General features: G+C 55.7%; 1 protein-coding gene across 2 annotated transcripts; it reads right to left on the reverse strand.

The window, feature by feature from the left end:
• Window positions 1-459: 459 nt before the first annotated feature.
• IGSF9 (immunoglobulin superfamily member 9) lies at window positions 460-19,760 on the reverse strand. Of its 2 annotated transcripts, none has more exons than XM_032260835.1 (21): window positions 19,672-19,760; window positions 17,459-17,690; window positions 17,030-17,218; window positions 11,695-11,847; window positions 10,436-10,590; window positions 10,081-10,198; window positions 8,377-8,518; window positions 8,121-8,266; window positions 7,886-7,980; window positions 5,919-6,059; window positions 5,221-5,337; window positions 4,880-5,030; window positions 4,548-4,671; window positions 4,110-4,285; window positions 3,608-3,858; window positions 3,311-3,395; window positions 3,048-3,224; window positions 2,745-2,787; window positions 1,552-2,412; window positions 1,170-1,297; window positions 460-940 (listed from the first exon to the last, which is right to left on the reverse strand). In XM_032260835.1, the coding sequence occupies exons 2-21, from the start codon at window positions 17,514-17,516 to the stop codon at window positions 759-761; spliced, it is 3,492 nt and encodes a 1,163-aa protein (XP_032116726.1). In that variant the 5' UTR covers window positions 17,517-17,690; window positions 19,672-19,760; the 3' UTR covers window positions 460-758. The 2 variants fall into 2 exon arrangements, with proteins under 2 accessions (XP_032116726.1, XP_032116725.1); XM_032260834.1 differs by having other exon boundaries at window positions 7,886-8,028.
• Between the last annotated feature and the right edge of the window lie 2,199 nt (window positions 19,761-21,959).

A 21,959-nucleotide genomic window follows, 5' to 3' on the forward strand; every position in this document is an offset into this window, starting at 1 on the left:
AATTACAGGTGTGAGCCACCACGCCCGGCCACTGTTATCATGACCACCATCTGTGAGGGTCCTGAGGACCCCCCCATCTGTGGCGTTTGTCCCAGCACACGATGTAAGCTTTCACTAAATGTGGCCTTGAATGTAACTGCTTCCTCTGTGCCACCACAATAACCAACACACAGCTTTATCACAGAACTTATCACGTTATACTGTAACTATTTCTTTACTTGTCTACCTGACTAGAAAGAACACCCCAAGGGCAAAGGCATGTCTTCAACTATTTTGTATTTTCTCAGTATCTAGTTCATGGCTGGCCTTTAGCAGCTGGCCTCAGTAAGCACTCAGTAAATGCTTCTTGAATGAATGCTGAATGCACCTCCATTCATTCGAGAAGATTCCCCTTCTCTTTCAGGGTACAGGGATTTTCCCAGCACTCTCTCAGATTCAAAGACAGATAACACAGAGAAACATCTTTCAGACTTTATTTATTCACCTGTAAAAAACTTCACCCACACCACGAACACACACACACACGCACACACACACATACACACACACAGAAGGCAGACCTAAGATCCCTGTTCCAATCCCCAGAATCACCTGGGGTTCAGCACATACATTCCATACCAAGGTTACCCAAGTCCACTATCAGGGTCTGTGCCTGGGCACCAAAGGGGCAGGGGCAGTGCCCTAGGTTGAAGCTAGGTCTGGTTGGGGGCCTCCTTTGCAGGTCCATTTGCCTTTTCCCAGCCTCGTATTAGGGGTGTTCACAGCAGAGTGGCCTGTTCAGGGTGGGGGACTGGCTGTCGATAGGCTGGCAGCCGAGCCCTGGTAGCATCTCGGCGGCGGCGGAAGGCCAGGAATTCCTCCCGAAGGGCAGCACAGCGGGCCTCAGGGCCAGTAACATGGGCAGTGTTCAGGAGGCAGTCCTCCTCTGGAGTCTTCACACCTGCAAGAGGCGGGCAGGACAATGAGAGAAGAGGCCCTGAGGTTCACTGAGCTCAGATGTGAAGCTCGCTAGGCCCTTCCAGTACAGATGGGCCAAGGGGGCAAGGCACCATCTAGAGCAGAGGAGCCTGGGAGGCAGGGCCTGACTGGGAATAGATGGGTCCTAAGGTGGCAGGGCAGATGTGGGACAGTGTGGCTGAGATGCCTGCCTTTCCAGGGGGCTAACACACCTAGCTCTGGCTCAGCTTCGGGTCTGAGCCGTGAGCTGGCCAAGCCCAGGTGCAAAGTCTCCAGCAATTCCATGTCCCCAGGGAATTCTGTGTCCCACTCATAGTTTTCATCCACAGATGTATTCCTCCTGTTAAAAAAGAAAAATGTATGGTGTGGGTGGAGGAATAGAGGATGTTCAGAAAAGTCTGAACTCAGGGACCCCAAACGCACATTAGGTCATGGGTTCCCCTGAAAAAATCCCTGGACCTCAGCAAAAGCTTTTAAAAGGAGATGAGGCTTCCATGGGAGTGGAGCAGAGAAGATGCAGGGTATTAAGAGACGGGTGAGAAGGTCTGGGGTGGGACTGGGGCCGAGGAAGGGATGGGCAGGGACTGCTCTCACCTCTTGCTGACTGTCACCACATGCTCCCTTCGGAGCCACCTCTCAGGGCCACTGGCCCAGCTGCTGGTGTCTCCTGGGGCAGGGCTGAGGTAGCTGCCTCCTGCAGAGGGAGCTGTGGAGGGGGGCCGCAGGAAGGAAGCGCTGCCTCGCCCACTGCTCTGGCTGGTGAGACTGCCCCGAGGGGCGGCAGGGAGAAGGCCTGGCAGCAGCCGCTCCCTCAGTGTCCAGTCAGCCAGGGCTGTGTAAGGGGGCTCTGCAGCTGCCCCAGCCCCTACCACATCCCCCGGAAGTGATGCCCTGGGGGACATAGGATGGGTGTCTGGGGGACGTAGGAAAGATGAGGTGGGGCAGAGCCGGGTATCCATGTAATCTGGAGGCGCAGCCGGGCTGGGATCCTCAAGAGGGGGCCAGTCCCCATCCACATTCATCTCCCGGAAGAAGGGCAGGCTCAGGTACTGGAGCAGGGGCCCGGGACCTGGCAGGGGACTGGGTGGGGCTGCTGGAGGGGCTGCCACAGGGCTGATGTCTTCAATGCAGAGGGGCTGGGGTGCCCCACTGGGGCTGCTGCTGCTACAGTCAAAGGACCGGGCCAGACGCTCAGCTGGAGTCCGAGGTTCTGCCTGCTCCGGGCCTGACCTTTCATGGGGGGCCACCACAGTGGGCCCCATCACAAAGCGCCCATCTGGGCCCCGGCAAATGGGCTCCAGGGGTAAGGGTCCCCGGCTAGGTGGAGGATCTGGGTGGGGGCTGGGAGTTCCGGCAGGATCCCCCCAGAGCAGACTCTGGCGCAGGCTGGGGACTGGGGAACCCTGGAGCTTCAGCTTCGCCACGCTGTCAGGACTGCCTGAGCCCAGAGCAGAGCTGGGGAAGGACAGGAGATCAGGGTCTGTGGTAGGGGCAGGTCCCCCTCCCAGGAGCCAGCGTCAGGCCTTGAGAGGTTTGGTGAACAACAGAGCAGAGCTAGGGAGAACAAGCGAGGAAAGGACCAACCAGGTGGAGGGGATGGAGGGAAGACACAGGCCACACTGGACCGGCCTCAGGCTGGGGCCTCTGCGCACCCCTTCTTACCCTCTCCCACTTTTGTTCCTGTCCCACCCTCCCATCCCCCCAGTAAAGGTGCAAAAAAGGAAACAGAGGATACTGGCACGCAAGATGGAAAGGCAGAAGAAAGCCAAGGAGGTGGAGGCACTTACTGTGCAGCTGACTTCCCGGTGGGAGAGAAGATAAGAGGTGGATCTGGAAGGTCACGAGAATAGTAGGTGACACAGGCAAAAACCAAGGCCCTCGGGGCGCAGACTCCCTCACCCAACACCAGGCGACCAACCCCATCCGGCTGGGAAAAGCGCAGGCAGGACCACATACACAACTGAGAGAATGCACCTGGATCACACAGGAGGGAGGGATTTTCCCCAGGTGGGAGGGGCTTGAGGAGGGGCGGGGCCCTCCGGGGCGCTGCCCCAGCGCGCGGGGGGAGGGATGACGCTGGAGCGGCCTACCTTGGCGGAGGCGCTTGCGGCGGCGGCGGGCAGCCCTGCGCCGGTTCATGAGGCAGGCCGCCAGGATGCTCACCAGGACGGCCACGCCCAGGAAGCACACCCCGCCCAGCACGCCGGCCAGCACCGGCTGGGGCAGGAGGCCGGGCAGCTGCGTGCGCGACGGGTAGACCTCCAGGCCTGGGCAGGAGGGGGCCACGAGGGAAGGTCAGTGGGCTCGCAGCCCCCGCAAGCCCTGGCGCTCCTCCCTCCCGCCAGGTGCTCACCGGAAGTGGAGACGTTGGCCGTGTTGCTGGGGTCGCTGACGTAGCTGCCCGCGAAGGCCACCAGGCGGAACTCGTAGAAGACATCCTGCGACGGGATGGGGTGCCAGGAGGGAGGTCAGGGCCCAGCACCGCGCATCCCAGCGGAGCGCGGAAAGACGGGGCAGGCGGGGCGCTGGGGTGAGGTGGGACGCGGAGGTGAAGAGCTCAAATCAAGATGAGAAGATGGGGTTTGGCGAATGGAGGAGGACGCAGGAGAGCCCCTGGGAGGCCGCTCCCTGTATCGCCTCCTGCACATACCTTGATGAGGCCTGGCACCAGCAGCTCTGTTTCTGTGCCTGCCACAGCCGGGTCCAGCACCTCCCAGCCCTGGGAGCCCTGCCGTCCTTCCAAGATGTAGCCATCCAGTGTCTTAGGGACCAGCTCTGGGGGATCCCAATGCAGGAGTACTCCCCGGGGTGTTCTCGCTGCCACCAGACCTCGCGGAGGGGACAGGGGAGGCGGCACCTCTGTCGGGGGAAGCCTGGGCGCAGCTGTTGTGGTAGGAAGCCCTGCATGGGCAGATGGGCAGGTCAGAGAGGGGATTCCCAGCTCCCCTCCCCTGACCTTCCACGACCTCCAGTGCCCAACTCTCCTCCCAGAGCCCCTAAAGACAAGCCCAAATCATCTTCCACACACCCCTCTGGACCCCAAGCTGTCCAGCACCTCTGCCCCTTCCCATCCAGGACCTCCCATATCCCAGCTTTCCTAGCGGCCCTTTCCCATCCTTGTCTCTGCTGTTCTGGGATGAGAAGCCTCTCACCTTCAGGAGCAGACAGGACGATTTCACTGAAGGGACCACTCCCCAGCTTGTTCTGAGCTAGCACGCTGAACTGGTACTGGGTGTGGGGCTGCAGCCCTGGCACTAGGAGGTGGGCAGCCCCCACAGGCACTGCCAAGGACACCCAGTCATGGTGCATTCTGTCAGGACGCTTGGCCCTGGGAGACATGAAGAGAGAGGGGGCACCTCATGAGCTAGGAAGATCTAGGGTCCACAAATCTAACCAACTCCCCTCTGCTCAACCATCCAAGGTCTCAGGGCCTTGGCCCTGAATGTCTCAGAATCTGGAAACAGGGAAGCAGAGCCAGGACCGGTGAGGGATTGAGGGACGGAAGAAAGGGCACAAGGCCAGATAGGTTCAAGGAGGAGAGGAGAGGAGACAAGGTTGGTGCAGAGAAATGGCAGGAGCAAGTCACTCACAGTGGGGTGTACCAGACACTGAATCTCTGCAGATAGCCACCATCAAAGCCAGGCTCCCAGGAGACATTGGCACCCTTGGGCAAAGGCACCACGGACACATTGGTAACAACATGAGGGCTAGTGCCTGGGGAGGGGCATGGAGGGAGGGATGGTGGTCAGGGCCTGAGGGAATATAGAAAGTCACAGGGGCCCCAGGACCACTGACCTTCACCCATCATCATCCCAGGTCTCCCACACCCATGATCCCCTTTCTGGCCCTCCAAAAACGATTCCCCCATCTCCTGTTCCACGTGGTTTCTCCCAGCCCAGGGCCCTCTCTCCAGCCAACTAACCCAGCACGTGGACATTCGTGGAGGTGGCCACTCGGGCCACAGCATTGCTGGCACTGCATTCCCAGCGCCCATGGGCCTCCTTGGTCAACGGTCGCAGGACGAGGCTGCTGTTGCTGTCCACCTGGGCCTGGCCTTGCAGCCCCTGGCCCACCTACAGAACCACTGGTGAGCCCTGAGGACACACGCAGCCACCCCTCACCAAGGGCGCCCCTCATCTCTCCAAGCGCTCCAGTTCCTCCCCGCCCTGCCTCTGACAGCCCACTCCTTCCCACATCCTCCCTCCCACAAAATGGGGCACGTAGTGGGTGCAGGTATAGACAGGGCAGGCTCAGAAGCCTTACCTTGGCCCAAGAGACAACAGGAGGAGGGTCCCCTCGGGCAGAGCAGGGGATGAGTAGCTCCCGCCCTACTTCTTGGAAATATTCTTCCTTGGGCCGTTCTATAAAAGCTGGGGGAGCCTGCAAGCCAGATCTGGCATCGGGAGGGGCCCTCTCTTACCCTGCTGTCTAAGGCTGGCTACTCCCCGGCTCTCTGATCCCTGTCATACCACGTTTGACCTCACTCTTCTCACTCCCCCTAACTAAACACCCACCAAGCCTGTCACTACCTCATTCTCTCTCCATCTCTCAATTCCTCTCTGGCTCTGTGTCTGTTCCCCAGTGGGTAGGGGCTGGAGGGAAATGGGGGTGTAGTAAGGACTGGCAGGCTTGAGCAGGACTCTCGGAAATGTACAAAGCTCTGCAGAACATTCTTCCTCCCAGAACCCCAGAGAGGGAGGCAGCATGGTCAAGGATAGTGAGAGTTGGGCAGACAGGGTATCTTACTGTGTCTGGGACTGATGTCCCACCTCCCGAGCACCACCTCTGCGGAAACCTCTAGGATGGCATCAGGCAGCTGCTGCCATGGTCACCATGGGAGACAGACTTGGGAGCCCCTCCCCATGTGTCTCCCCACCCCACCCCCATCAGCCTGGCCTTAGCCCCGTCTCCAGCCATCTGACCCACTGTCACCACAGGCCCCTGCCCACCCCCGGCCTCACCTTGAGCAGCACACGGGTCACAGGGGAGGGCCCAGCAGTACCAAGACTGTTGTAGGGGGTGCAGGAGTATTCTCCCAGGGCATCCTCGTTCCCCAGGGCAATGATCAGTGAGCCTTCTGTGCCCTGGGACCAGCCAGGAAACTGGAAGGAAGAGGAGGTGACAGCTAGAGAGAGGAGCTCAGCAGAGGCAAGCCCGGGATGGCAGTACAAGAGAGAGAGCAGGACGAGAAACCCACAGCTGTGCAGAGGACTCCACAGCTCCATGTTTAGGCCTGACCTCTCTCTGAATGTCAGTGCTTCCTTTCTCTCCTTCCTACACAGGGACCCCTCCCAATAGTGTCAGGCTGTGACTGCACAACTCCAGAGGGTGCCACTCCCAGAAAACACAATGTGGATGGCCGCCCCTGGAGCTGGGCCACATGGGGCTTCCTGCCTGCTGGGACTTCACCTGGCTGCCTTCCCAGCACTCCACAACTAAGTTCAGCATCTTCCACCCCAAACCAGCTCCTATTTCTCTATTAAAGGGCCCATCAGCCTCTTTACTGAAGTCTGCCTCCTCACATTCCCTCACTCCCCCTAGCAAAATACCAAGCCAGTCATCCTGGGAAGTCCCTTTTGTCTGGGCACGAGCCCATTCATCTTCATGTCCTCCTCTCCAACTCAGACTCCACAACGCTTGCCTGGGCAAGCAGCCTCAGAACCCCGCTTCCTATGTCCAGTGTCTCCCACTGCATTCCACTGGACGAGCTCAGCCCCTGATGATGCCTCTGATGCTATCACACCAATGCTCAACAAACTCCAATGGCTCCAACTGCCTGTAGACTTTTTTCTTAAACATTCAACAAAGATGTACTGGGTCCTATTGTTGTGGAAGCCCCAGGTACACTACGATGAAAAGATGCAATACTAGGCCTCAAAAAATGTATAGTCTCTGCAGACAAAAGATGCCAGTTGCCTTGGAATGAGGTAATATTGACTTGGCATCCACAGTTCTCCCTTTTGATGTTAACCTGTCCTTCCAGCTTTCTCTGCACCATTCATGCCCCTACAGGCACTCCAGCTCCCACCCAATTGGTCAATTCATAATTCCATAAACGCACTACATTACTTCCTGCCTCGTGGCCCTCGTTTCTGCAATGGAATGACTATCTCCTCTTTGAGGCCGGTCACCAAAGTCCCAGAATCTGTTGCCGGTCTGTCCTCACCCACTTAAGAGGAAGGCACGAGCTTCATCCCTGGCCTTCCAGCAGTGTCTATGTTGCTGTCCTCTGCCCAGACAGTGCTCACTTTAAGGATGGATGCCTCCTGGCCCCTGTACCCTTCACAGCACCTGGTAACAAGTGTGTGTTCCCCCGGGACACACAATTCCCCCAGTCATCAACATTCAGTTCTGCTTTTTGACTCTTTGCCATCATTTTCCCCAGAGATCATCTCTCACCTTTTCTCCAAAGACACAAAACCAGCACCTTAAACCATGGAAATTTTCCTCAGGGGTTTTAAGTAGTTTCCTATGCAACGTGTCTTTTTTTTTTTTTTTTTTTTTTCCTTGAGATGGAGTCTAGCTCTGTTGCCCAGGCTGAAGTGCAGTGGCACCATCTCGGCTCACTGCAACCTCCACCTCCCAGGTTCAAGCGATTCTCCTGCCTCAGCCTCCTGAGTAGCTAGGATTACAGAAGCCCGCCACCATGCGCAGCTAATTTTTGTATTTTTAGTAGAGACAGAATTTCACTGTGTTGGCCAGGCTGGTCTTGAACTCCTGACCTTGTGATCCACCCACCTTGGCCTCCCAAAGTTCTGGGAGTATAAGTGTGAGCCTGGCCGCAACATGTCTTATAAGACAAATTAAATTCACAAAATATGTGTGCCACCAGTCACTGAATTGAATTAAATGGAGCTAACTCCACCCAGCTGTCCTGAGCAGACTAACACCAAGTTAAGACCCTCCTTCCCCTTCCCCAAGCCTGTACCTTGTCCAGCTGCAGGGCCTTTCCATCCTTGGTCCAGCTGACAAAGTGCAGTGGGGGGTTGGCACGAACCGGGCAGTGGATCACCCCCGGCATGCCTATGGGCAGGAGTGTCTCAGGAGGCATAGTTGTCACCTGGGCTGGGTCTGGGGGAAAGTAGTGGCAAGTTGGGGGAGAGGGGCTTGGCCTGGCCCAGGGGAAGGGAGCAGGCTGAGGGAGAGGCTGGGGCCAGGCTTACAGAGCACGGTGAGGTAGGCAGAGGCTGAGGGTGGATGCAGGAGGCCATTGCTGGGCACACAGGTGTAGCGGCCGGCGTCATCAGGCTGGGTGGCCTGCAGCCACAGGCTCCCGTCCACCAGGATCCGCACCCGGGACTGCAGGCGGCTGCAATGTGGCATGTATGAGGAGGGGTCCAGGCCTTGCCCAGCCAAGCGGCTCCTCAGAGACTGTCTGCCAATTCCCCACCTCCACCCTCCTCATGACGGTGACCACACCTAATGTGGAAGACATTGGTGTTGTCCTGGAACCAGCTGTAGGTGAGGTTAGCAGGGTATGCCTCAGCGTGGCAGGCCAAGGAAACATCCTGGGAGGCGTTTACTGTGCTGTTCTTGGGGGGCACCACGATGACTGGGGGTCCTGTGGGGTGCACAAGGGGAGGAAGGTGGCCTCAGCCAACAGTCTTCCCAGAACCCTGAGGTCACCTCTACAACTCTTCCCAGCTCTGCCCTCTGGAATCGTAGGGCTCATTGTTATGGGGCTTTGGGGAATGGAAACAGAAGCTTCCCCCTGTATGTAACAAGGATTCATCCTCTCCCTGAGACCCATTCTTCTTTCCAAATTCTCTCTGTTCCATCAAGAACAACCCCACTGATGCAGTTCCACTGCCTAGGAACGGCGTGTATGTTTGGGGGTGTCCGTTTAACTGCTCATTTGCCATTTGTATCCCTACCTGTCACCTCTTGAATTGCTTCTCTGTCTCTGACCCTAATCCAGGTACCCAATACCTCACCTCAAGGTGCTGCAGCACCCCCTGACTCCAGGCTCCCCTGTGGCTGCCACTCTAATGGCCATTCCTACAGAAACAGACCCTGGTGCCACAGAACATTTCTGTTCAGGAACCTGCAACACACCTGACTCCTACCACACTAAGCTCAAACCCAGCCCCGTGGACCTCTGCGATCCAACCCCTCCCTACCTGGCCAGCCATCTTTCCATATGTCAGCCCTCATGATCTCTTTCAGGTCAGTGTGGGCAGCTGGCTGTCCCCCGTCTCCATGCCTTTGCTCCCCTCAACCCCAGCCGGAATGCCCCTCCCAAGGTCCTGGCCACGCCACATACCTCCTGAAAAAGCACCTCTGGCTACTACACTTCCAGTACTCTCTCCCCGCTCTGGGCGGGTACTGCATGAGCAGTCAGTAAGAAGAGGCATGATGCCAGCTGATGCAAACAGAGCACTGACTGCATGCCCCGCACTGAGTGCCACCTGCATGACCTTATTTAATCCTCACCAGAACCTTTGTGGGGAAATTGCCTCCATTTTATAGATGAAGAAATGAAGGCTCAGAGGCAGAGAGACTGTGAGGTGAGTGCCCAAGGACAGCAGGAGAGGCAACATTCATATGAGGCTTCCTGATGCCAGAGACGACACCTTTAACCGTTACCCGGCGCTGCCATTCTTACAGTACCACGGACAGCAACACTTCCCTGTTTCCCCAGTTAGTCTTACCTCCCCACAAAGACAATAGGCTCTACAAAGGCATAGTCCAGGCCTTCTATTTCTCAGCTTCTAAAGGAAGGATCTTGGCCAGGAATTACCATGTGCCACCAACTGGGCTCAGCTGGACCTAAGTAAATTCTAGTAACAGACCTGAGAGGTAGATGTAAGTCTCTTTATAAAGATGAAGAAACTGGGACTCAGGGAGTTACCCAGCTCACAGCCTAACACAAGCACCCATGCCCTGTCCACTTTAGTGCCCACACTACTGGGCACTAAAGATCACTCTGTCTGCTTACTGAGCCTTTTAAAATTGAAGTGTTAGTTTCAGAGCAACAGCCTGCATTGGGAGCCCCCTCAGCCTCCACGGGCCCTGCCCTCAGGCACTAATCTCCTTCCCACCCTGCTGTACACCACTTCAGCCACAGGTCACAGCCCCCTTGCACAGGTGTCCCTGGACCCCAGCCCTCCCGCCAGAGAGCACCTAGCACCAGCAGCTGGGTGGCATGGGTGGTGCTGCCCTCAGTGCTGGAGGCTTGGCAGGTGTAGACCCCAGAGCTGCCTCGCTCTACTTGGTGGATCCGCAGCGTCCCGTTCTGCACCTAGGGAAGGAATGGGTGAGGAAGAGTCCCTTCTCCCGCCAGCCTCAGACCCTGCACTTCTGAGGCTGGCCAGCAGAGGGAGGCAGCACCCCAGGCTCGGGGAAAACAATGCCAAGCCCCTCTTCCCGCCCATCTTCCAGCCTGGCCTTTGCCCCTTCTGTCCTCTGGCCCCACTGCCAGGCCCCCACCTTCCCTTCACATTCTATCTGGTTCATTCTGTCCACCCCCAGGACTCACTTGCACCTGGCCCTGGCCCTGGCCAAGGTCCTGTCCTCGGAGCTTCCAAGTCACACGAGGCAGGGGGCTGCCACGGGCCACACAACGCAGGGTCACAGGCTCCAGTTCCTGCACTTCCAACACAGCAGGAGGTGTCTCCTGGAATTGAGGGGGCGCTGCGAGGGAGACAGGCATCAGGGGCCCCAGGGGGGCTATCAGCCCAAAGAGCTGTGTCCCAGGGCCAGGGAGACAGACCACTCAGGGCTACAGCCCGCTGCCCACCTGCCAGCCCCACCTCACAGGAATCCCCAGCCTGGGGCCACCCTGTCTATGAAGATTCTATCAACCCACCCCACACACTGGCCTGGGGCTGAGCCCAGACTGGATGTCCAGAGCTGGGGAGAGAGCCACGTCCCCTCAGGAGGAGCACTGTTCTGGGAGTCAGGAGGCCTAGGTCCTAGACTCTGCCCTGCCACTAATCAGTAGCATGACCCAGCCTCGCCTATGCAATGGGGATGATTATGACCTCCTTCCTACTTAGGAGTGAGAGAGAAATAATAAGGGCCTGAGTGAAAAGGTATTTTGAAAATATAGTGCTGGCCAGGTGCAGTGGATCACACCTGTAATCCCAGCACTTTGGGAGGCCAAGGCGACGGATCACCTGAGGTTGGGAGTTCGAGACCAGCCTGGTCAACATGGAGAAACCTCATCTCTACTAAAAAATACAAAATTAGCCAGGCATAGTGGCATATGCCTGTAATCCCAGCTACTTGGGAGGCTGAGGCAGGAGAATCGCTTGAACTCAGGAGGTAGAGGTTGCGGTGAGCAGAGATCACATGATTGCACTCCAGCCTGGGCAACAAGAGTGAAACTCCATCTCAAAAAAAAAAAAAAAAAAAAAAAAAAAAGAAAAGAGAAAGAAAGGAAGGAAGGAAAAGAAACATGAAGTGCTGTATATGTGAACTGTGTTTCACTCAGGGTCTAAGAGCCCCGTCTCTCCCACCCATTTTCCTGGTCAGGGAAGCAGCAAGGAAGAGAAAGAGGAAGTTCCTGACATAGAGCCTAGCAGACTGATTGGATTTATGTTTGAAGAACTGAAAAGGGCAGCATGGGGAGGGATGAGATGCAACCGCTAAGTGAGCAAACAGGGGCTGCCAGGAAGGATGGAAGCTGCTCTTGGAGTGGAAATAGAACTCCCTCTTCCCCTTTCTCCCACCAGCCAGAGCTCCCCATTCTCCTCCACCCTGTCTTTTTCCACCACCTGCCCCCCAGCTTCATACAATTGACTGTCAGATGCACCCAGGAGCCGTTAGCAAAATCGTCTTCAGGGATGTGCTGGTCCAGGAAGAGCACGCGGCACTCGTACCAGCCCTGGTCTTCCACCCGCAGACCCTCGATCTGGAGAGAGGCCCCCTTCTGCAGCCGGACTCGTCCTGGGGAGGAACCCTGAATCAGGGGTGCTGAAGGGACCCCACGAGAGCCCCAATTTCCTGGTCACACTGGTAATTCGTAGAGGTAGGAGTAGGCTCAGTCTCTCCCAGTTACTCTGAGAGTGTGGGGTCCAGAGAGACGCAGATGGGGTTGGGGTCATTCAGGACAAGTCCCTCCATTCAGCCCCTCTGACCACTCTTGCCATTCAACAGCTGGGACCCCATCTAGACAATGGGAAACCTAGAGGGACAGCAGGTGGACAGAACCTCCCCCCGAACTATACTTGGCATCCAGGACTGCTGGGGGAGGAGGTGAAGAGCCCGCATGCAGTCTGCTCTGGATTCTCACAGGGCCTGCCCACCTCTGGGTTCTTTTAGTAGGGGAAAGTGTGAGCTCCCGGGAGTACTCCTAATAGAGGACTGTGTCCCTGAAAACCTCAGCAGTGTTTGAGGCCCTAGCAGGGGAACCCAGACCCCGCCTGCCAAAGCCCCTAATCCCTGCGGGCTATTATCAGCAGCCTAAGCGCCTTAGGGTGGCCAGAGTCCAGCCCAGCAAGCAGCAAAGTCAGCAGCCTCCTCGCCCCATCCTCTCCATGCCCCAGGGCACCCAGGCCCCAGCTGGCTGACGGCATACAGTTCCACAAAGCCACACAAGCACAGCACAAGCAGACACCTCAATCCCACCCTTAGTCAGCATCCACACCACACCACACCACACCACAGCACCAGGCTCAGAGCGAGGGTGCCTACCCCACCCCTCAGCACCCTCACTGGATGGAACTGTGTACCCCAGACAGCTTCATGGGACCCTGGCAGTGTAGCCTAGTGAGACGGGAACACACTTGGGAGCCAGATAGACCTAGGTATGAGTCCAGCTCAACTGCATACTCTTTTGGGCAAGTTACTTAACCTCTCTCAATTTCAGTGTCCTCGTCTGTAAAAAGAAGAGAAAGAAACAGAATTGGGGTGGGGTGGAGGAGAGGCATAATGCAGGGAAGGTGCGTAGCATGGTGCCTGGCATCCGTGGATGCTCAAATAAACGTTGTTGAACAAATAAATGAGCTCTAGATTTGAAATCAGAAAGCTGCACTCAAGTCCTGGCTCTGTCCCTAAACTGATGAAACATCGTCTTCCTTTTCTCTGTATCAGTGAACAGCACCGCCACACACCGAGTCACCTTATCAGGAACCTGGCATCTCTGAGATTTCTGGATTACCTCCCGTATCTACTTGCTCATTAAGTTTTTCAACTCCTACCTCCTAAACCTTTTCCCTTCTCTGCTGTCCTCACCTTTATACCTGTGGCATGTCTCACCTGGGTTTCCTCAACAACCTACTTGCAGGTCTCCCTGCCTCCAGCCTCCACCCCTCCACATCACATTGTTCATCCCCACCTTGTCCTCTGCTATGGGCAAATGGAACTTTCTTTTCTTTCTTTCTTTCTTTTTTTTTTTTTTTAAGAGACGGTCTCACTCTGTTGCCCAGGCTGGAGTGCAGTGGTTTGATTGTAGCTCATTGCAGCCTCAAACTCCTGGGCTCAAGCAGTCCTCCTGCCTCAGCATCTCAAGTAGCTAGTACTGCAGGCATGTGTCACCATGCCTAGCTAATTTTTTAATTTTTGTAGAACGAGGTCTTGCTATGTTGCCTAGGCTGGTTTCAAACTCATGGCCTCAAGGGATCTCCAGCCTCAGCTTCCCACAGTGCTGGGATTAAGCTGTGAGCCACTGTGCCTGGCTGCCTTTTCTTAATCTTATGTTGTATGCAAATGCAGCTCCAAGGCCCTTTGCATAGTATCCACCCCAGCTCTTCCTAATACTAGAAATTCTGAAGCTGTGAATGCACTCAACCCCTCCAATTTGCTTCCCTTCTACCTCTAGAGTGATCTATTTCAGATATAAGATAATCTATTTCAGGAGGAAGAGAAGGATCAGGTTGAGGGAGGCTTTGTGATCTTAGGTAAGAGTCTTTTTCTGCTTAGAATGAGTTCCAGGGGTGTGGATTCTCTAGAATGGGTGGACCTGCTTAAAGGGCTAGGTGTTTAAATCCCCACCCGGGAGATAAGACCAGGCCTAGCAGGTAAATGTTTAACATAATCACACCCTTCCACCCACTGTCAGGATTCCTCAGGAAGGCTGATCTGCCTGGCCCTGAGCCCTGCAGACCCCAGACTGCAGCCTCCTCTATGTCCCACATGATACTTTTATTACAGTGATCTTCTAGCTCTACAAAGAAGGAAGAAGAGGGAAGGAAGATTGAGTGTGGAATAAGGGCCATGTAATATTACGCGTTCTCACCATATTTAATCCTCTCAAGAATGCCATTGTAGCTGAAGGAATTAATGTTAAGTTTCTTTCCAAAATCACGTGGCTAGTAAGTGACAAAGCCAGGCTTCTTTCTCCACACACAGCAATGTGCTTCCCATGGACACGGGTGTTAGGACCAAGGGTTGTTCAGGACACTGAGCATAATCGGTGTATTCTCACTTGGGAGATGCTGGTAGCCGCTGGGTTACCAGTCCAAATGTTACTCAGAATATGCAATGAAGCACACTGTGTGTCCCAACTTTTCTGTGACACTCGGACTGCTAGACCTGTAGTGTCACAGAAGAACAGGAAAATCACCAGTGGATCAGCCCTGAGTCCTCCTCCTGAGCTCTGGGCCCACCTCCTGGAGGCCTCCCTCCACCTGCAGCCCCAAAGCCTGTTGACTTCAGATTTTCCCATATGCATGGGTGTGTGAAGAAAACAGGAGACACAGTCTCCGCTCTCTTAAGCTCTCGGAAGGCAGGGAACCCACGCTCACCTAAACGGGCAAGTTCATGTCCACACGTCCACAAAGAAGTTCAAAAACTGGTGCTAACTGTGCCCAGACATTGCACTAGGAAGCAAGAGCAGTAAGGAAGGCTTCTGGGAAGCTGTGACTGGGCGGAGGGTGAAGAATAAAAGGTGGTGAGGGGAGGCGACTCCCTTGCTAAGCAGGGGAGTTCCAAGTGGAGAACAAGGTCGCTGATTTTTATCAGACAACTCAGGGCAGAGAAAAACTGCACGTCCCTTCTGCTACGGGGGGCATCTTGAAAATCCCAAGACGTGCAGTGCAAAAGTCAAAGACCAAAAGCCCATCTTGCCATTTGGATGAGCTGGTCCAGGATCCACCTCAGGAAAGGTGGTGTCGGCTAAGCCTAGCCTGCCTTCCCTCCGGCGGCCTGGTCCTGGGTTCACGCCACACCGGTACTGTGAGGGCACAGGGCGGGGCGCCTTACACACTGCGGCTACCTGAATCCTCCTCTTGAGTGCTAGCTTGTTTTATATTACTTTCACTCCTTGGCACTCATTGATAAATCTAGTCGCCTCTGCTAGACACTTCTAGAGTCCTCAAAGATGGGAAGACTTCTGTTCGGTGTGGTCCCTAATGCTCCCCACAGTCTCTCTCAGGGTTCCTCACACATTCTAGGCCACCAGCCCCACAACAGTCCCTGGCCCATCTCCCCTTCACTGCCCAGAGGGTTTATGACAGAAGAGCATTGTCCTTAGCAACCTCCACCTCCTGTTGCTTAGCAACTGCAGTTCCGAGTCCCCTACACAAAGGCTGAGAGGCAGTAAAAGGGTTAACAGGCTCAGGGGCCTCCCTCCGGTCCTACTCCCTCCCTCCGCCAGTTCTGGCCTGACCAGGAGCTCCAGACCCAGGCAGGAGTGTGAACAAAGCACAGGGGTAGAAAGCAAGTCCAGCGGCCACTGCTCACAGCCCCTACAGCTCAAGCAGCAGCACAGACAGAAGGAAGACCCACAGGTAGACAAACGGTGCTAACCGTCCAGTGGCTTGAGGCCTGAGGGACCTCAAGGCAGGACACAAGCTGGAGAGAAGGAACAGCTTCCCGTCTCCCAGGTGGAGTCCCAGGAAAAGCCCCTCTCTCCTCTGCCTCCCCTTGCTTTGCCCTCAGGCAACATTCTGAATCTGTCCAGCCTCAGCTCCGCAGCCCAAGACCCCTCCCAAGCCCCGGCAGGCAGAGGCAGGGAGGGAGGGCTGGTGGGCACAGCCGTTTTTTTCTCCACTGGTGCTAATTGGGGCCCGCTTTCATTCATTCCCACAGGGCTTGTGCAGACACATACACTCTCACCAGGCTGTTTGCCAATAACTGCCCCCAGTTTGAAAATAAATTTCCCGTCTGCACCACCTGCCTGTACCTCCTCCCCTCTCTGCTCAGTCCGCCCCGTGCCAAGGGCTCAGCCAATCCCAGGGTTTCCCTCAGGATTCAAACGGAAGAGGGCAAAGGTGGGGGTCTCCCCATCAACACCCTCACAGGTGACCTGTCCCAGAATTCCCCTCTGAAGAGGAGGCAACAAGACTCGCCCTCACCTTACAGCCCAGGCCCGTCCTTAGGGCCTCCCGCACGCTGCCCCCGAGACCTGGCACTAAACCGCTTAGACTAAGGCTCCATCCGGGATTAGGAGGAAGCAGAGCCTTTGTAGCCATTCTAGGGAACCAGCTGGGGTGCAGCAGAAGGCACCCAGGGAGGCTACACACGATTTTAAGTCCCAACAGGAGCCACCTAAAGCAGCAGCCCCGGCCAGCCCCTTCCTGTCACTGAACTTTGGGGAACCTGGACCCTCCCCAGCCCACCCTCTCTGTACACCTGTGCTTCTCTACTAAGAAGCAGGCTGAGCCCTCCTGGAAAAGCAGAGAGGTCACAGCCGCGCCCACCCTGCTGCCACCTCAGCCCACTCCCAGAAGCCGAGAACCCCCAAACTAGCATTTAAGACAATGGGGAAGGAGAGGGCAGAGGAGTGAGCAGACAGCAGAGCCAGGACCAAGGTAGGGCCGAGTGGGGAAACTAGAGATCAGGATGAAGTCTGGGAGATTTCATGATGAGATCTAGAAAAAGCAATTACAGAATTAGGATGGATACTTGGAATAGGGCCGCAGGATCTCCTCTGGAACAGACCACGTGGAGTTCTAAATAGCAGAGCTATAATGTGCATGTGTGTGTGTCTGTGTGTGTAAATGAATGAATCGTTCAATGAATTAACTACTTGGGAGCGGAGGCATGCTTGTTAAGCAGAGTTAAGGCAGTAGAACTGGAGATGAGACGGGGCCTGGACAGAGCAGTTCACAGGGGGCCTTGCCCAACTCTACGCAGCCCACCTTTCTTGCTGATACCTCCCTACCCCCCACCTGAGGAGAACTCTTACCCACGTAATCAGGGTCAATTCGGGGAGAGTAGAGGCCGAACTGGATGAAGATGGGAAGCAGGAATCCAAAGCGCATCCACTCGATGACATGCAGAGGGGGCCGGCCGGCCGGGGGCAGCAGGTCACAGCCCAGCACCACACTCTCCCCAGCGCGGCCCACCACTGAGTCCACCTCAGGCTTCCCTCGACCTGCATGATGGGTGGTATGAGGGCACGACAGGGGGCCAGGGTCAGTGCTGGGAGGGGAGATGCCATCAGTATCTCTATAGGCACCTTAGGACTTTGGGTGACTGGAGGAACCCCCAGTTCAGCTTCTCCAGAACCAGCCCTCTTCCTCCCCTGCCCTGCTCAAAGAGGAACACTTGAGGAGCACTCCCATCCCCATCCCAAGGCTAACAGGGAGTTCTTGAGCCCAGGAGTTCAGCTCACCGTCAGCCCCCTGGCTGATGACCAGGCTGAGGACGGCCAGGCCGAGGCACCACACCATAGCCCAGCTGGCCTGCTCGCCCAGCCCCTCCTATCCACAGGAGCCCAGGTGGAGGGGCCAAGGGATGTCCTTGCGATCAGCTCAGGGAGCAGGTTTCAGCTCTCACTCTTCTGGACAGTGAGGGCTTGGCTCATGTAACACCCAAGGAAGCTGCTCTCTGGAGAACCACGAGATCTAAATGCAAAGCGCAAGGCAACATGCAGAGTTGGCCAGTACTGGAGTCCGGGAGAAACCCCACAGTTAGAGAAAGCCGCTGGGAAGAGAAAGGACTGGGGAGCCTAGGTAACTGGGGAGAGGGGGAAAGGGAGAGGATCTTGAAGCCCTGGGGAATAAGAGCAGGGGTAGGAGTAGTACTGGGAGAATGGTAATGGTGAGTGCTGAATGCCAAGACCAGAAAGGTGAGGACAAGGGGGAGCTGGGAGAGTTGGGAAGGTCTTAGGAAATGTGGAAGGATTCTGGGGACGCCTAAGTTCTGAGGGTCTTGAAAAGCTAAGCCAGGAGAGAACTGGGGTTCCTTATATACTTGAAAAAAGATTTGGGAAGGAAGTACAGTAGATCAAGACACTCATGGCCCAGGCTGCTCTTGCTTCTCCCCTTACTCTTGGTGCTAACAAGGTATAGCAGCAAGAAGGAACCAGTGCTGTCGCCTTCACCCCACTGTGACAGATAAGGCCCCTGAGAATCTCTGCTCAGGGACAGAGAGCCAGTCAAGGGCAAATCCTGGATGCAAATCCAGGGTCCTTAACCAACAGAAAGTGGTCCCCAGGACATTCCCATACACTCCCTTGCCCTATTTCCCTAGCCTCTATGAAAAATCCTGGAAACTGGAGACCCAGAGGTCTTTCTCCACTCAGTCTCCCTACACTGCTACACTGCCTTGGCAGTGAGTGAGTCAGGTACTTGCGAGAGGAGGAGCTGCTTCCCCCACCTGCGTGTATGGGGGGCCCAGGCAGCATCCTCCAGGTCTGGACAGGTCCCGGGGCTGGCAGCTTCTTCCTCATGATACTGCCAAGTAGCCCGCCCCCTGCCAGGCACCACCACTCAAGGACCTCACCCAAATTCCTCCCACTCACTCCCCTCCAATATCTTCAGGGCGTCACAGTTTGGTTTGTCAGGCTCTCTCTTCCTCAACCCCAGGGGCATGGTCCAAAAAAAGCCTGTGAGTCCCTGAGGTGTACAAAATTAGCCCTGAGGCATGGAGAGTAGGAACTCTTGACAGCCCCACAGATCCTAGGGCAGTCTCAGAGAGCCAGAGGGTCCATGCCAGGGCCTGGGACAGCCAAGTGGACTCTGCTCTGAGGCTTCCACTCCACTCTTGGCCACAAAGTTCAGGACAAACTATAAAACACTCCACAGAGTCTGATCCCTGCCTCTACTTAATGACCCTGTACGTCTAACTTCTGGCAATTCACTAGCAACCAAGCCCCCTGCTTCCCACTGCCTCCAGGCAGCTCTCCCATACTTCCCTAAAAAACCTTTTTCCAAGTATACAGGAACCCCTAGTTCTGTCCTGGCTGTTTTCCAAGACCCTGAATAACCAGGCATCCCCGGAATTCCTCCGAGTCTCCTAAGATCTTTCCAACTCCCCAGCCTCCACTGTTTCCTCACCTTTCTAGTCTCCCCACACACAACTCCCTCATCCTCCCAGGACTCCCTTCCCAGTGATTGCTGCTACCACAGTCCCCCTCAATTCCAGCTTCTCGCACCTGATCTCCCATTGCAGCAGGTCCTCCGCGCTACAAAGAACTCCCTTCTGGCTTCCCCACCCCACCCCCAGCCACTTCCCATCCTCTCCTCCCGAGAATTCCCCTCCCTGGGATTCTCCTGTCTCAGCCCACAATACACTTCTGATACCCCACCCCAACAATTCCTTTCTCCCTCGCATTCTCGGGTCCCCTGGAACTCTTCCTTTCTCTTGGAACCCACCGAGAACTCCCCCACGTTGCCTCCCGAACTCCTCCAGTTCTCCGGGAACCCCCACCCACCCACCAAGAATTTCACTTCCCTCCCCAGAACTCCCCCAGTTCTGCTCGCCCAAAGAATTCCACTTCTCCCTAGAACTCCCCGCTTTCTCCTGTCCCCCATAACTCCGCACTACTCTTCATGCCCCCGCCAGCACCCCACTTCTATCCCCCCAGGACGCCCCCTCCCTCACCTGCTCCGCACGGCTCGGCTCCACTCTCGCCGCTACACAATAGGGGGCGGACCCGCCTCCCAGCCTCGGATGCCCCGAGCGCCTCCCGTCGCCCTGGAGACCGCCAATCCTCCTCCCGCAGCGGCCAATTGGAGCCGCCAGAAGCGCGGCGAGGCGGGCGGGACCCCTGAGCGGCCTGGGAGTTGTAGTTTCAGGAGGGAAGGGCCCGGCGGCACGTGGGCTCAGGTCGCCCCCTCGTGGAGCTCTGCACAGCCAAGCGCGGAAAGGCGGGTCGGCCGCTTTCCGCCGCCAGCAAAAGGGGCCGCGGGGTCCGGCCCGCGTTCCGGGGCTGCGGGAGCTGGACCCTTGGCAGGTTCCTGGTACGCCGTCCTCCCTTCCGAGCTGCGGGCGACCCTCTGCGCTCCCCTAACGGGCGCGCCACGGAGGCGGCAGCTAGGGTTGAAATCTGAGCCTGGGGCCAGGAGCACCAGGCGGGGAGCAAGACTCCCCGCCCTCCTCCCAAGGGATCCACCCAGGTCCCGGGCTCATCCGATCTCCTCCCCCATCCCCATTTCCACCTCCACCCATTGCTTCTCTGGCAGGACTGGAAATACCTGTCTGCATTGGCGAGCTCCCAAATCTTGCCCTGGCGCCTCCCACCGTGTGCAGGGGAAGGCCGTGCTCTGAGCGTGGGGTTGCCAAGTCAGCTCCCGAGGAGGATCTAGCATCAACGACCCAGAGAAACAGGCCCAGAGGGGAGAAAAGACAGATACCCTGACACGGGAGATTGAAAGGGGCGAATGAAATAAAAGATCACTCACTGGACCCCTGCAGGGTGCCAGACCGGGACTAGATGCTTTATAACTCCTGTGTAACCTGCACAGAAACCCTGAGAAGTAAGTAGAGCTCCCTTTGACTAACGAGAAAACTGAGGCTCAGGGAGATGAAGTAACTTGGCCCCAAGCTTTCCCCTCTAGGAAACGGCAGAGCTGGATTCAGACCCAACCCACACTTCATCTAACCCATCTGCCTTTGAGACTTCACCCTCAGACACAAAGATATCTTGCATATCTTACCCCTTAGAGATTCGATTCTATCTGCTCGGCTTGGTGATGCTGTAGGGATACAGGGTCGGCTTAAGCAATCATTGGCTGTCCAGGTCCTTCCTTTTCCGTTGGCTCCCTTGGAAGCTTTCCTTGAAAGCAGCATGCCGATCTCATTCCAATCTGAAGTACTAAGATTCACACTGAGTGCACCAGGCATCAGACTCATAGAATCACTGCTGCAACATCATGAGAGACCCTCCGGGATCGACCTAGGCACTGTTTGGCCCCAGAATCCCTGGCACATCGTTTCTCCAGGTAGTCATCCAAGCACCTATCTGATCACGTCCTAGCCAGGAAGTTCAGCACTACTGTGATACCCATTCCAGCCTTAGTAAGCTCTGCCTGCTGGACAGTTCTTCCAGGTGTAAAGGTTTTAGTGCTTTGGGGTGGCTGAGATGGAACAGAAGAGGCAGGAGCAGTGGGCCAGTCTCTTCCACCATCCCTCCAGCAAATGCTCCCAAAGTGGCAACTTCTCAACATGGCTTTTCAATGTAATACACCAATCTACTGGTAAGATTATAATGGAAGCATGTTAATGAATGCAGCATGGAAGCATGGCTAGAAAAGATGGTCAAAGATCAAAGTGTTTTTAAATCTTTGGATCCTCACCAGTCATTGGGAAGGATCTCCCTCCCACCCTGTTAGAATTGGCCACACTTCTGATCTAAACTGCTGTCTCCAGTGGCTTCTTGAGGATAAACTCATTTGGACATTAAAATAAGTTTCTGTTAAATGACATTTAAAAATCCTTTCAATTTTTAAAAGTTTATGATATGGCCTCCTTTTTTTCTGGAAGTTTATTTTGTGAGTTTTATTGTTATTGCCACTTTTTGTCTCATTCACAGGCATATTGGAGCTTTTTGGTAAGAAAAGGAACCTAGCCCTATAACTTGTTCCCTCACTGTTCTCGGAGTGAAAGCTGATTAAAAAAATAGTCCCTGAGGTTCAGAACAAAAGATTTTCCTCTAGGTTGTCCTTGATTCGTAGTCATTACTCTCTGGGAAAGCTTATTCAGCCAGCGAGGATTCCACCTAATCTAAGTTATCAGCCAGCCCCCGTATTTTCAAATTGCTGACAAGGATATCAGAAAATATTATCTCTGTCCCTCTCCCTCTCCTCTTCCTCCTCCTCTGGTTCCTTTTCCTCCTCCTCTTCCTTCTCTTCCTCCTCCTCTTCCCCCCCCCCTCCTTCTTCGTCTTTCTT

The sequence above is a fragment of the Sapajus apella genome, unplaced genomic scaffold (genome assembly GCF_009761245.1).
Source record: "Sapajus apella isolate SASKATOON/1434 unplaced genomic scaffold, GSC_monkey_1.0 scaffold119, whole genome shotgun sequence".
Taxonomy (NCBI): domain Eukaryota; kingdom Metazoa; phylum Chordata; class Mammalia; order Primates; family Cebidae; genus Sapajus; species Sapajus apella.

Bases quoted from the DNA above. Each gene is read 5' to 3' on its own strand.
- IGSF9 (XM_032260834.1), bottom strand. From the start codon at position 17,516: ATGGTGTGGTGCCTCGGCCTGGCCGTCCTCAGCCTGGTCATCAGCCAG. The intron at 4,286-4,547 runs GTGAGTGACTTG...CATGTCTCCCAG, and splicing joins AGTGTCTGGTACACCCCACT to GGCCAAGCGTCCTGACAGAA. The intron at 3,396-3,607 runs GTATGTGCAGGA...ATCCCGTCGCAG, and splicing joins TGGTGCCAGGCCTCATCAAG to GATGTCTTCTACGAGTTCCG.